Below are 13744 nucleotides of genomic sequence, written 5' to 3' on the forward strand. Positions count from 1 at the left end.
ATTTCGTATCACTCACTGTTTGATTGTTATTTGAGCCCGGAAACTTGTCTTTGACAGGCCACCGATTCTCTTGACAAACTTTTTTTTTTTTTTTTACTTTTTATACAATACAGTTAACTTTTTTTTTACATGGCACCATGTTAAATATAATGCATTCTCAGATGCGGCTTCACCCAGGTACATAATGTGACAGTTTCTGATATACATATTTCAAACCAGAACTGTCAGTAATAGTGATGTTACAGAAAAAATTCTAGTATATCTATATTCAATTAAGGTTCGTTTGAATCTGAAAACTGGTTTATTTAAAAATGTTGTTGACGTGATATTGATATTTGTATAATAATTGGTGATCCTTTACTTTATTTACGGATATTTGTTATTTAGTTTGTTATAAAATTGGGCACTCTGATTATCCGGAATTTATTTATTCGATATTATTATTATTATTATTATTGTATGTTGATAGTTATCTTCGTTTCATCTATTCAAAGTCTATTTTTTACCCTGTATGGCATAATATGCATTTTAAAGAACAAAATTCAACCACTTATGAGGAGTGTGCATATTTTTTTCACCTTCGTATGTATAAATAGTAGGTACCTATATGTACTAAAAATGTATGCTATAGAAATGAATATCAACTTTAGAGTTTAAAAAAAAAAAAATATACATATAAACACTCACTCAGTCAGCTTTTTGCACCAGCTATCGATAGAATTGTAGTTTGAACTTTGTTAGCATAGCTGTAAGACAGCGTTGTCAAAAAATGAATTAACTATTACAGTTTTTTATTTTTTATTATTCACTGTTGCGATGCATAGGTATTCCAATTTTGAATCATTTAAAAAATTATAGTACACGCTGAATATAATATAAAAATAAATCACGTGATAGTGCATATGCAAACTAATGCCAAACGCGAATACTTCCAAGTTATTTCAGATGTTGCATGGTGTACATTCGAATTTCTCAGTGGACTTGTGTCCAGCGACACATGTATGCGACCTGTATGTTTAGCCAAAAACACCCAACATCTCTATTTGTAAACTCGTGTAACAGTGTCTATTTCTAAATTGTGGTAACAATCTATGTGCTGTATAATTTGTCTGTGAATATTTAACAAATGTATAATATAATAACAATCAATTCCTACAAAGCTCTATTTAATCGTAAATTATTCTTACAGTCACAAATATCATCACCTTCCAATTTTAGTTTATTAATGACTACAGAGCGTTTAAATTCAGTTTTAAACGAATCTTTCTTGAGTAGTCAACGTTCAAATAGACCGATAGATTGAAATGAAAGATCGAACCCCGCTTTTCAAATTCATTTTTCTGTGTTTATTAACTATATAACAATGTTGCTAAGAACTAATAACAATACTGGTCATTGTAACCGGTATAGATAAATTGATGTAGCTTATTTTCCGGTCACCTCAATTCAATAATTGAATCACCTACAACCTGAAAAGTACTAAATATCTGCATATTTGTATGTTTAGCAAGGATACTACCATTATTTATTATTATTGTGATTATTAGCATTATTATTATGTTTTTTAAACAATAGATTAGAGAGGACGTTTAATATACTAAAAATTAATGTACGGTGGCTGACCTTTTTACAATAAATATTAGAAGGTATTAGCTTACACATTTTTCGAACTAATCGTATAATCTTTCATACTATTAAAATCACAAGTGTTAATATATGTATATATATATATACTGTACAGTATTTATGGAGAATAGGGAACGAGTAGATTTGATATTTATAGATAAATACCTGATCTTATTATTATATATTAACGGATCATATAAACTTGGGAACACACTCGTTGTTCACTTGCACGATTTCCAAGCAATTATTGTAGTTTCATTAGTATTCTACTAGGTATTCATTACTTTGTTTTTACGACAAACGGTCATTCATTCTCTAGGTATAAAGAACCGATACCTAAATTCAGTCAGAAACAAGACCCGAGGGATTTGATCCTGGATTTGCAGTATTCTGTACATCAACAACCAAAAAGTATGAAAATTTCATTCCTTATGTTCTAATGATGAATATGCAAAATTCTTGTCGCATTTTGAAAGTAGACACCTACCATCCAATCGCTAAAGTTTCTCTAACATTATATACTGTTATTTTAAGGCTGACTTTACAGAGGCTTTCGTAAACGATATTTCCAAAACCTAGTTTTGCATTATTATTATATTATTGGCTGGAGTTGTTGTATTCGTATAAAAATTTATTTTTATTCTTCATGGTTGAATCACTGTTATATCTCCTTTCATTCATACTATTGACACCGTTTTTGGCGAATTGTGGCTAGATAGAATGACGGCGAGAACCGCCTGACATCGGTCAAGACTGCAGGTGAAGTTTCTCCGTAACCGATCGCAATCTAAAGGATTAAAATAATTCGGATGATACGTGGTTGATAAATAAAAAGAAGAGAATTCTCACCTTAAAAGTTCCTCTTGAATACGATCAGTAATCGCTTTCCTAGCATCAATTTCATTTGCTTTGGCTGACCTCAGTTCTTTCAACATTTCGCTGAAATCTATGGGGTCCCCGTAATTCATTGTTACTTTTTTATGAGTTTTTATCATGTACGGAGGTTCATTAGGTAAAACGTCATCCATCCCCAAATGGTAGATAGGAATTACTAACGGGGTCACCGGAGATTCTAGTATAAGTCTTCCTACACCCCATTTCAACCTGCATGCATCAAACAAGATTATCAATACTGTTGCGTAATTAAAATTTAGCTAAAATAAAGCATTAAATAATACAAGCAGGCAACTGAAACCAGATTTTTTTTCTCATAGCTTTTTTCACAGGCTCAATAACGAAGTAGCAGAATTAGAACTAACTTAGGAGATAAATATATTGAATATTTAAAACCTCGTATTTTCTTTGAGCATGTTTACTTTGCCCTCCGGAAATACGTGAACCCATTCACCGCTGGATAATTTTTCAATGCAAAAGTTCATGCTCTCTTGATAAACTCCTTCCCCTCTAAGAACAGGCACGCATTTTCCTAACATAAAGAAGTAGGAGTGCCAAACATTGGTAAAGCATATATCGTGCGCAGCTAGGGACCATCTTATCACACGCCTGTTTATCAAGTGGCGAAGATCCAGGGTAGCTGAAAAAGAAGTCACCATTCACGATACATACTTCACCCATTTTTATCTCGTGAATTTCGATGGAAATAACTGGCATCTTTGTAAAGTGATACAAAAGGTTGATGTTATTGGTTGCGAGATCGTGATAATTGAAATGACTTCAATAATGATAAAGTTAACATTTGATATTGCTGAGTCATAGATTATTCATGATACAGAGAATGACTAATACAACTTTGGCTTGCGCAGTTAACGTGGCAATTATGCAGATATGAGCGCACACACATACACACACCCAGGGTTGGCGAAATATCATTTTCTAACTTTTTGGCACCTTTTTGGAAAATATTCAAATTGATTATTTATCACTATACGGTCTTGCGCGCTGTGGCTTCATTCAAGTTAGGATCTTCACAACTAATATTTAAATTTTCCCAAGGTATTACCGAGACTATGTTTGTTATTCCAAATAATTGTCGTTACGTTAAAATACATGCCGAGTTACGAAAAGTAGCAAGTCACTTGATTTTCACACTTCTTTTTCACAAAAGTTGCTCCCTACCAGTTTCACGCGCGTAATTCGGGTGGCCTTACCCCAAATTCCAGGATCGTCGAAGCAGCTGTGATGGTTTGATATGGTGATGAGAGGGACGTTCCGAGGTCGACAATCCAAGGCCCTCGTTATGATATGCTTGTTGTATATTTTAGTTTTGTTCAACCATTCTGGAATTAATATTAATGGAATGAAAAAAAATGATGAAGCTTTTAGAATCGAAGACGAGAAACAACAATGGGTGGAAATCAGACTGGTTTAAATACAATCTGAAATTGAGGGTCACAGGTTAAAGACAAAATTCAAATAATAATGAGGTGACATGTTTACATTGACAATGTATCGTGTTGATTTCCTTGAACGGAAGCAGATAAGTGGATTGACATGTTAGTGGCGGAATTTCAAGGTCTCGACAGTTAGATTCATGTCGTCTTTAATACGAGCCGTATAACCATGGTTTGACAAACTAGTGAAAAATAATTGTAAAAATAGTGTGTTAACCTAGAATGAACTTAGAGAATATCCCCACTGCTGCGAACGTAATCGAACTTGCGAACTTCCAAAATTTTGTCGGATTTCGAAGCTTTGGTATTATCCATTTGATGTCGTAAACCATTTCGCCCGCACTCGCAAAGAAACACAGATTTTAATATTGCGAGTGTTAAATATCCATTAAATACGATTATATTCCACAGTTAAATACCTGCCCGCGAAATATCGTCTGCTCTTTTACCACTGCGCGGACGCCATCTTTGATTAAAAGGGGCATCACGTGACGTGACGCGCGTTCCTTACGAAATGCTTTTAGTTCGCTCCCGCTAATTCGCGATATTTAAAATTGAATAACAAACTTTGTTGTGTTGTTTTAAATTACTGCGATAATATTCATGAGTAAAAAGACAAAAATTTCACCTTGGTAGTATATTTACTATATTTTGCTTCACAAGCGATCGAAAAAGTTAAACAAAATACCTCACGCTGCACGGAAATGATTAATACCTCATTACGTAATTTAAAGTCGAGTGCTCGTTTCAGTCTCGAGCTGGTTGCCTGTATTTACAGAGTATTTAAATATTTTATTACATTATAGACAGAAGCACGCAAACGTTCAAGCCGGAACTTCTACGTTTTCCGGTAGTTTTATCACACGCAAGCCGCCACCGGATACAATATATAAATATATAATATATATATATATTTACTGTATGCTTCACATATTACATAATATTCAAGAATCTTGCTTTTTTTCTTCGTGCGTTCTGGAATAATTTTCTAAAGGGCATGAAATGATTCGATACAATACATCGATTTTACTTTGTGATATTTCTTTTCGATTCTATTACATTTTGACGCGTCGAGCGCTTGAAAAATTGTGTAGAAAAAATGGCATTTTAAGTACCAAGGTTCTGGAAACAATAACGATAACGATAACGTTAAGATCATCAGGTTGCTATTAACTTTTTCAGAGGCACATTAAATCTACCAAACAGATTTTGATGAAATTTGGTGTCATCTGAATTTTTCACACTAAATTTGTGAAAAAAAAAAACGATTTACTTATGTTTAATAAGTATCCTGCAGATTCCAAAAGTCAAAAGCACAACTCTTATTGCTTTATTTGGAGAAAAGATGAGAAAAGCAGCATGAAACGAATTGGCACTGTCCGAGTGCTTCCACTTTTTCTGCTTTCATACGCATCGAAACTTCTCCATGGGATATGAGGAACTATCATTTATAATATACGAGCAGTTTGTCGCTGGGTTGGTAAACAGGTCTTATATCGCTTTAGCAGCCTTCCGGTATTTAGTGATTACACTTTGCCTAATGAATACATAATGAAGTATCTCGTCTCAATCTTTATCACTGAATATTCATTGCTAATTCAACGGGTTTCAGCATTTTTAAACCTTATACATATACGCTAATTGTTACCAGTTCTATACCTAAAACTAATTCATATTCCAAGCTTTGAAATACCGAACGTTATATCGTCATGAATACACATAACTAAATACAGCAGAATGTAGAATGGAATAAAAACAATTGGAATAATAGTTATACTATTTTGCAAATGGTAAGCAACAATCGCAATGAAACCGACCGTCTTATTGATATTACAGCGGTTATGATAAACAATATTTACAATTAGTCGAATTTGAAGCTATACGAATCAATAACTAAGTATATGAAAATCGTCACAAACATAATAACAGTATAAATAGATACTCCAATGGACTTGTAAAATACGGTTACAATTAGTTCCAGCATTCTCGAAAACCGAATATCAAGTATGATGAATCCCTAATTATTGTAATAATCTGAAAAATGCATCAGTCGAACAAATTTGAGCCTTGAAGAATCTTTCTTTGCAGGAAAAACCGTGAAGTGTTTTAAACAGTTTCCTTTTGACCGACCACCATACTGTACACCTTTTCCCATTCATCATACACTGAGAAAAATTTCATTTGTTACAGTAACTAGAAGAATTGAGTTAAACAGGTATCGTTAAAAAAAACTGTTTGAATATTGTTGGAATTACGAAAAACGAGGAACGCGTAACCATTTTCCGCTATCGTCGATCATTTTTTGGTTATTGCAACGCAAAGTCAATTTCTGAGGTTTACTCGACTTTTTTAGTCAAACAAGGCTTTAACGTCAATTTATCGTTGCACGAGCATTAAATTTTCGCAACAGTTGCAAGAAAATATAGCAACAGCGATCGTGATGAGAAAGAATAGTAACGGATATAAAAGTAATTTTCATTTTCTACCTAGGACTGTATTTTTCGATTGTGGTAGAAAATGAAAATAGTCAAGGACTGAGCGGTAACCGGAACTGAAAATTTCTCTCAGTGTAGTCAACATTTGCTCTCAAGAACCGAGTATTCACGCATATGATAACGCGTGTTATATATACATATGGAATGTAGAATAAGAAAAAGTCCTGGTTATTGGTACCAATTAATCTCTGATTGAACGATGATCGCTAGGAGAGTAGAGGTGATACACGCTTCGCGATATCTGAAAGTCTAATTAGCGAATCGCAGACCGGCTAATAGGATGCAGCGTTATTGACCCTTCGTTGATCCTCGCAAAGAGATATTGTGTACACGGACTTGAGGATACATCCCCCGCCTCTTTATACAATGCACGTGTAGGATGCTCCCTAGGGCACAAGGACGTGTATATACATGTATGTAAAGTATAATATAACGCATATCCGTACGAACATGAAGTATGGTGTTCTCATTCGTTCGCGCGCCCGGTTCTCGTCTTCTCACTTACACATACGTATCCGGTATACACAGGTATAAGGTACCCTGCAAGTCGGTCCGTTCGTAAAACGAGAAACGGGGCCCGGAGGAAAATCGAGATAAAAGATGGGGCCCTACTGGGGCCCGAGTGGCAGGTGGAGGGAGATCGTGCCGGAGCTGGGCCTGATCTCGAGAGGCAGTGACTTCGAGTCCGGCTTCGGGCCCCTATCCCCCGCTCGAACGTATTTGGGCCTTGAATGGTTTAAGCCACCTGTAAACAGGGCGAAAACCAGCCCGTAAAAACGCATCGAGATCGCGACGATAATTTGGTGAGAAGGTGCGTTTACGGTTCGGTTTGAAACGGCGGGAGAAAACGTGTTTGAAAAGTGAAAAGCCGCGCAGCCCCGTTCTTACAAATAAGTGTTCAAGTTTACACACCGCGTTCGCTTTACACACGGTGGAATGTAGATTAAGTCGTGGATGGAGGATTCGCTCTTCGTATAACCATGGATCGTGATAATATCACAGTTCGTAGACACGCAATGCGGCGATTTTGTTTCTATTCACGTCAAGTGCGACCGGATGTGATGTACGCGAGTTGTGAAAAGTGATAATGAAAATCGACGCAAAGCGGTGCTTGCGCTTTTGAGGAAAATGATGAAAATTGTGGATTACTTCGTTGGAGGATGTGTCTTAATTCCAAGGGACTGATCAAAATGTAAGTGGAATAAGAAGAGCGCAAGAATAAAGTGCAAGCAACAAAAATGTTTACTCGTCTTAAGGGGCCAGTGATAATAAAACGTCCCGGATCATCCATCGCACACGTGTAAGAGGGAGGAGAATGGCGACGGAAATAATTTTGTGACGATAAAATTAGGGTTCGGAATTGAAAATCGGTAGCTGTACAACCCGTGCACACGAGGCATTTAACGAGGTCCTTAAACAGCGTACAACGTCCTCGGTTAATTTGAGACTGCTCCGAGACTAAACCGCCAATTATTTTTATCCCCCGTAGACTATTAACATCCGTCCGCAGATCGAAACTGGCAGTTTATATGGTTCTAACCGACTCATCGTCCTGCGGTTTACCTGGTTGAAAATTTCTTTACAAACCCTAAACTGCGCACCACGCATTCAACTTCGACCAATGGCTAAATTAACCCTTTTTCGGCGCCGTAAGCAACGATATTAACTGTTAACTTTTTATCCACGCGAATAATTTCGCTCTATAACGAATTTCAGATATCTGTTTCATCGGTTCTAAAACATATGCGCACCATAATTAGAAGCTGTGTGTGCAATTTCTTTAGTTCATAAAACGTATATATATACCACAGTTTTATTGGGAATCAAACTTTGTTTGAATTTTTCACCCCAGGGAAAAATTGAAATTTTCCTTGTCTCTTATATACATATTTTCTAATACTCAACGGTCTTGTCGCGTAATCAATTTCCTCCAAATGTTTAACGGCGGTTGTAAGAAAAACGGAGCCTGTAGAATATCGGTAAAATTATGCCCTGAAAAAAATATCGTCCGCAGATATTCAGCGGAAGAGGTTCCCGGGGATCCGGGACCTTGCAAAGTGCTCGCGAGTGACTTTGAGATTTTTAAGTGGCGGTGTTGCAAAGTGTGTGGTTTTCTTCAGACGAACGTTTTAATGGCTGGATCGCTGCGGCTCTGCTCCTGAGAATCAAAGTATATATACACGGTGAAAGTCATCGGAGTGCATCTCGAGGGAGCAATAAGGCAGGGACAGGTATAAAGTATATATATAATATAATATAATGCACACGTGTACGTTGTATTTCACGGATTACACGACCAACGAATATTACAACACTGATTGCGTGGCGGGAGATTTCGAAAATCGATATCTATATAGTCAAGTTGGTTAGAATCGATCAGAAGCAAGGCGCAATTGCGTATGAATAATATTCCCAACGCTTCCCAGTCACGATTACACGTGTTATAATTTCGTTCATATGAATTAGTTTCGTTTTACGACGTCTATATACCCAAGTATAATCGTAACCCTAAATCGGAATCTGATATTCGTTTCAAAAGTACCTGCATTACGTTTAACTCTAACGGCTCCGACCATCTGCCGATGATTGTTCCTCGGTAATAAACAATAAAATTTACTCATCTGCGTACCTCAAGCACCGGATGTGGTCGTTATTTCCCACCTGCATAATGCATCTCTGGGTTATTGTTATATAGAATTAAATTTACGCGCGGCCAACTGAAATATTTTCAATTATTACAGTATCACATTATTTCTCGCCGCCTTTGATGATTTAAACTCAACGGCCTGGGCGACTCTATTCTACGGGGGCAGGTCTCAATAAAAACGCATCAGGTATAATAATACGGCGGTATATAAAACGTATACAACCCCGCGGTCTCTCGGCCGAACCGCGACGTTTCAAATACCACAAATTCAATCTTGCCGATAATCCGACGGTTCCTCCTCCCGGTGATTTTATTATTTGATAGCTACGCTAACGTGAACATTGTTCTTTATTTTATCCGGCTGAACACGTAACTCGCGGAACATTCCTGCGTCTTCGAGACCAGCTGTGATTGGCCGCGACACTTGTGACGTCATATTTCGCACGCAGCGCCATCTTGTTTCCAATTTCATACCCAGTTTAACCTCTTTATTCCGGGGATTTTGGGGCTAGGTGAGTTTAGTCAAGGGATTCGGAGCCGGGTATATAGTGGGTGAGAAAAAGTTTCGGACAAAGACAAAAGCGCGGGATCATTTCGCGGTTTAATTGTTGCAAAAACACGAGCCTTTCAGGAAAGGTTAAGAAATTGTGGCAGTTTAAAGTGTTCCTCGAAGTAATTATAAAGCCTTTTTTGTGTCATTAGCGCATGCACAGGCTGCTGCAATAGCGTGCTTCGTCCTCTAGCGGTATCTTAATGACCGAGATATGAGGGTTGACTTTACGCTGCCAACCGGGCTCAAATTACCAATTATAACATTCCCCACCCACTTTTAAGAAAATTTTACAACTCGGTGAACTTTGACTTTTTAAAGTGTCGTATTAAATATGTATATATTATAATATATTTTCATACCTTCGAGAACAAAACCGCAGACTTACGATCAGATATATAATTAGGCGCGATACACGAGTGACGTGAAACGAATTGAACTAAATTGGAAGTCAAGAATGAATCAGTTCTTCGTTGTCGCTTGTGGGGCATTTTTCGGATCTAGGTGTTACACTTTGTCGTTAAATTGTAATTATTGTCAGGTGGGGAACGACGAGCACCGGCTGCCTGTAGCAGCGGGGGTTCCCGGTCCGCGAGGCTTTGAATTGGCGGGCAACGCGACGCGGGGATTCCCTGCAGGTACCTCAAAAAGTGATTGGTAACTCTATCTTGCGTCGAACGATTCTCCTGTGCAAGTCGGAATAATGACATCGAGTTATGCCCGTCCGAAAACACGTCGATCGACTCTAATTCTCAATCTAAAATGCCTTTGCGTATACAAATGTACAGTAAAATGTATAAATTCCTTGAACTTTTGTCTAACTTGTTTTCACTCCGAAACAAAATGCGACTTCGATTCTATACGAATTACGTGACAATGCATGGAATTTTCCTACTTCACCATCATCGCCAGTCATTTCCACATAGTTCGAAGTAAAATTGAACTCGGTTTTTATTTCAGACTGAAAACAAGTTAGCCGGAAGCTTAAGGCTTTTACGTATTTCATCGTACATAGATATAGGTTTAAATTATTTCACGATTTGAAACTTGTGATCGTTACGCTAGTAAAAAAATTGTCCGTACAGTATCTATATAAGAAGTTTGTCAACTTGACGAGGGTATCGGTTTCGTACGTCTGCCCATATCAGACAAATACTTGTAACACTTCCACAAGGAATTTCCATGAAATATCGGAACAATGGTGTACATAAGGCTCGTAGGTGAGGTGTTATTAAAAGGTTTGTCACACCGTGTTACCTTTATTGGTAGCAGGTAACCGGAGAAAAATGATGTGCCCACGCGGAGAGTGTGCGAGAGCTCCACTCATGGAGCTGGTGAAACGTGGCCATGGTGTGGAGTAGAGACGCGTATATGATACGGGTATGGGCATGGCAGGCACCTTACATATACACGAAGAAGCAGCTAGCGCGCAGACCCTCGGCTAGGAAGCACAAGAAGCTATGTGACTTGCTCCTTGGAAGGAGCGGTAGCCCGACTATCCGGTCACCCGAACGTCTTCCTCGAGAATGTCGGTTCGTGGACGATGACGCGGCCTCCAGGCGTGCTCAGCATGGAAAATGACCTCGCGATGTTTCGACTCGGCACCTCGGAGAGACGCCAAGTTTTCCAAGGTGACATCGAGCGCCCTGAAAGCTAAGAAGCGGCATCGCGATCTCTGAGAAAACCGATTCCGAGCTCACGCGGAACATGCACGCATCCTTGCTGCAAGCTCGGAGGAAACTTTGCTCGGTCTCGAGGCGCAAGGAATAGGGAATAAGGCCCGGACTATAGTCATTACTGCTCGTTAATCTTCCCGCGCAAACCTTAATAAGCACCCTTGGGTGTCTGACCGGCTCATTTTTCAATTCCTGTTACCGAAAGGCGCCAAGGCAGTTGGCTCTCGCCTCTGTTCCGAGGAGGTTGAGAACCACATTCGAACTGGTCTCGAGACTCCCTCGCACGGGGAGGAGTCCGTGAGACTGCAGCCTCGGACCGAGTAAGTATGTTAGACGTACCTACGTGTATAACTGCATTATCCATTCGTCTACCTGCCTGTATAACTCGCTCTCATCGCCCGGACGGGGGAACCACCCGTTGTAATTTCACATCTCAGATTTGGGGTAAGCGCAAATCACAGGGTAGACCGTCCACCGGCGACCTCGAGTGCCCGAAACTGCAACCACGGAATTTCTTGACTGGAAATGATAATGAGGGAAGTTCGAAGGGGGCAATAAGACTGGATTAAAAATTTCTTCATTATTTTAATAACAGTCCCAAAGTCCTCGGTCTCCGTTTTTGAAAGCGGATAGAACATGGTCGGACCGTGATGATAATTTATTTCTTGTACACAGATCGATGCCAAAGAGTAATTTTAATATCTACGGACGATGAAAACAATTCTTTTCAGAAAGATGACATTTTCACAGGATAATGAGGGATCCAATCTTATTGTTTAAAATCATACCAACAAGCTTTGAGTTCATTTCACCGTTTACCTTGATGTTTGAATATAATTTCGTTGTTTTCTGGTCCCTCATTCAGTTTTATAACACAATGTTGGACATATTCGCTGCTGCAGAGCCTGCAGTTTCGGAGACGATGCGTAAATCATCTGCCTTAATTAATTTATTACCGTGTTCTTTGTACACGTATACCACCTTAAGCATCGCGTGACGCGGATTCCGCGGCTATAGTCGCTGATTCGCGGAGATCTTATTACCGCCTGGATTATTTAATGGTCATGTGCGTGCAGCGAATAGGCCGCAGCATCTTCTTTTCAAGGTAATTTTCGCGTGAGGGAAAAAAAAAAAAAATTTCAAAATTTAAATTTCATCAAACGAGTGCGATTCACGTCCACGTTAATCGTGACCGATGAACACGTTGTATGATAAATCGCGCAAGGTACGTCGGGATATTTTTATTTATTTATTTTTTTCCGAAGCGAAGGCAAGATGTCGGAGAAATATCGCCGGTGCTGTGCAGCAATCATAGAACATCTGGGCGGTAATTCGTGGCGTAGGAGGTAATGGCTTAATGGTGATTGAATGATCATAATAGTTATGCAACAAATTGAGTGAGTAAAGCATGGCCTGGCGTTTACGGTCGAGTATTAAAGGTACATGCTGTACGGCGCAGCTTGATACATGCCGTGCAACATACAAGAACCATTGGAAACACCGTGGCATAGTGTACGCCTATAATACGTGCCGGGGTTATGATAGTAAAGCGAAGCGCAAAAAGTGTGCGTATGAAGTTGTCTCTACTTATATAGAGAATCGCCGCTTGATCGTCGGGTGGGTTTTATAATTTATCGACACCCGGCGATATTAAAAGTCGCGGAGTAATTAAGGCCTTCGGGTATAAAACATCGCCTCGCATGCATGTGTATTTATGTACTTGTATCCATGAGCGTCACCCTAATCGGAAAATTTTCTCTTTTTTCAATTTTTCAGGATCATGCTTTCGCCCGCCGCTGTGCAGGGTGCGTCATCTAATGTCAACTTTCAAGGCGCACCCTGCATACACTGCAGGGAGCTGTGCCCAGCAGGCTATGTACCGCATTTTTGGAGGTGAGTGTAGTACGAAGAGAATTTGAAAAAAGATTGTTTAGACCCAAGAAAACGACAACAAGATTTAGGTGACGAGGAAGATGGGGAGGAAGTCGGATAAAAGGAAGTGGTAACATTGACTTGGAGGGGAAAAAAAAAAAATCGGCAGGATGATGCGTGGCTCGGTAATTAAACTTTGTCTGTAATTATGATCGTTAATTAGCTATGGAAGTGGCACGTACGTGTCGGGAAATCGAAGGTGAAAGGGAGAGATAAAAATATCGAATCGGAAAGATTATTTATCCTCACGGCGACGCACCCATCTGACAAAACGCGTTTAACACGCGCCACGGGACACGCGTTACCAACAACACGTACCACCGTGCCCATGGCATGCACCCCATCCATATCCAACTTACCGATCGCGAACGTGCAGCCGCTGTCCATAAAACGACCGATACATTTTGCGGTGGCCTCGAGTACAACCGTAGAGAAATAGGATCCTGGCTAAACCGCATTATAAACGT

General features: G+C 39.1%; 1 protein-coding gene across 3 annotated transcripts; it reads right to left on the minus strand.

Annotated features, from left to right (window-relative positions):
• Window positions 1-18: 18 nt before the first annotated feature.
• Taz (tafazzin, phospholipid-lysophospholipid transacylase) lies at window positions 19-4449 on the minus strand. 3 transcript variants are annotated; one of them, XM_046627472.2, is made up of 6 exons: window positions 4397-4448; window positions 4195-4319; window positions 3735-3863; window positions 2917-3160; window positions 2476-2730; window positions 19-2413 (listed from the first exon to the last, which is right to left on the minus strand). In XM_046627472.2, the coding sequence occupies exons 2-6, from the start codon at window positions 4307-4309 to the stop codon at window positions 2374-2376; spliced, it is 783 nt and encodes a 260-aa protein (XP_046483428.1). In that variant the 5' UTR covers window positions 4310-4319; window positions 4397-4448; the 3' UTR covers window positions 19-2373. The 3 variants fall into 3 exon arrangements, with proteins under 3 accessions (XP_046483428.1, XP_046483427.1, XP_046483429.1); XM_046627471.2 differs by having other exon boundaries at window positions 4195-4449; XM_046627473.2 differs by lacking the exon at window positions 3735-3863 and having other exon boundaries at window positions 4195-4449.
• Between the last annotated feature and the right edge of the window lie 9295 nt (window positions 4450-13744).

The sequence above is a fragment of the Neodiprion pinetum genome, chromosome 5 (assembly GCF_021155775.2).
Source record: "Neodiprion pinetum isolate iyNeoPine1 chromosome 5, iyNeoPine1.2, whole genome shotgun sequence".
In the NCBI taxonomy this organism is placed as follows: Eukaryota; Metazoa; Arthropoda; class Insecta; order Hymenoptera; family Diprionidae; genus Neodiprion; species Neodiprion pinetum.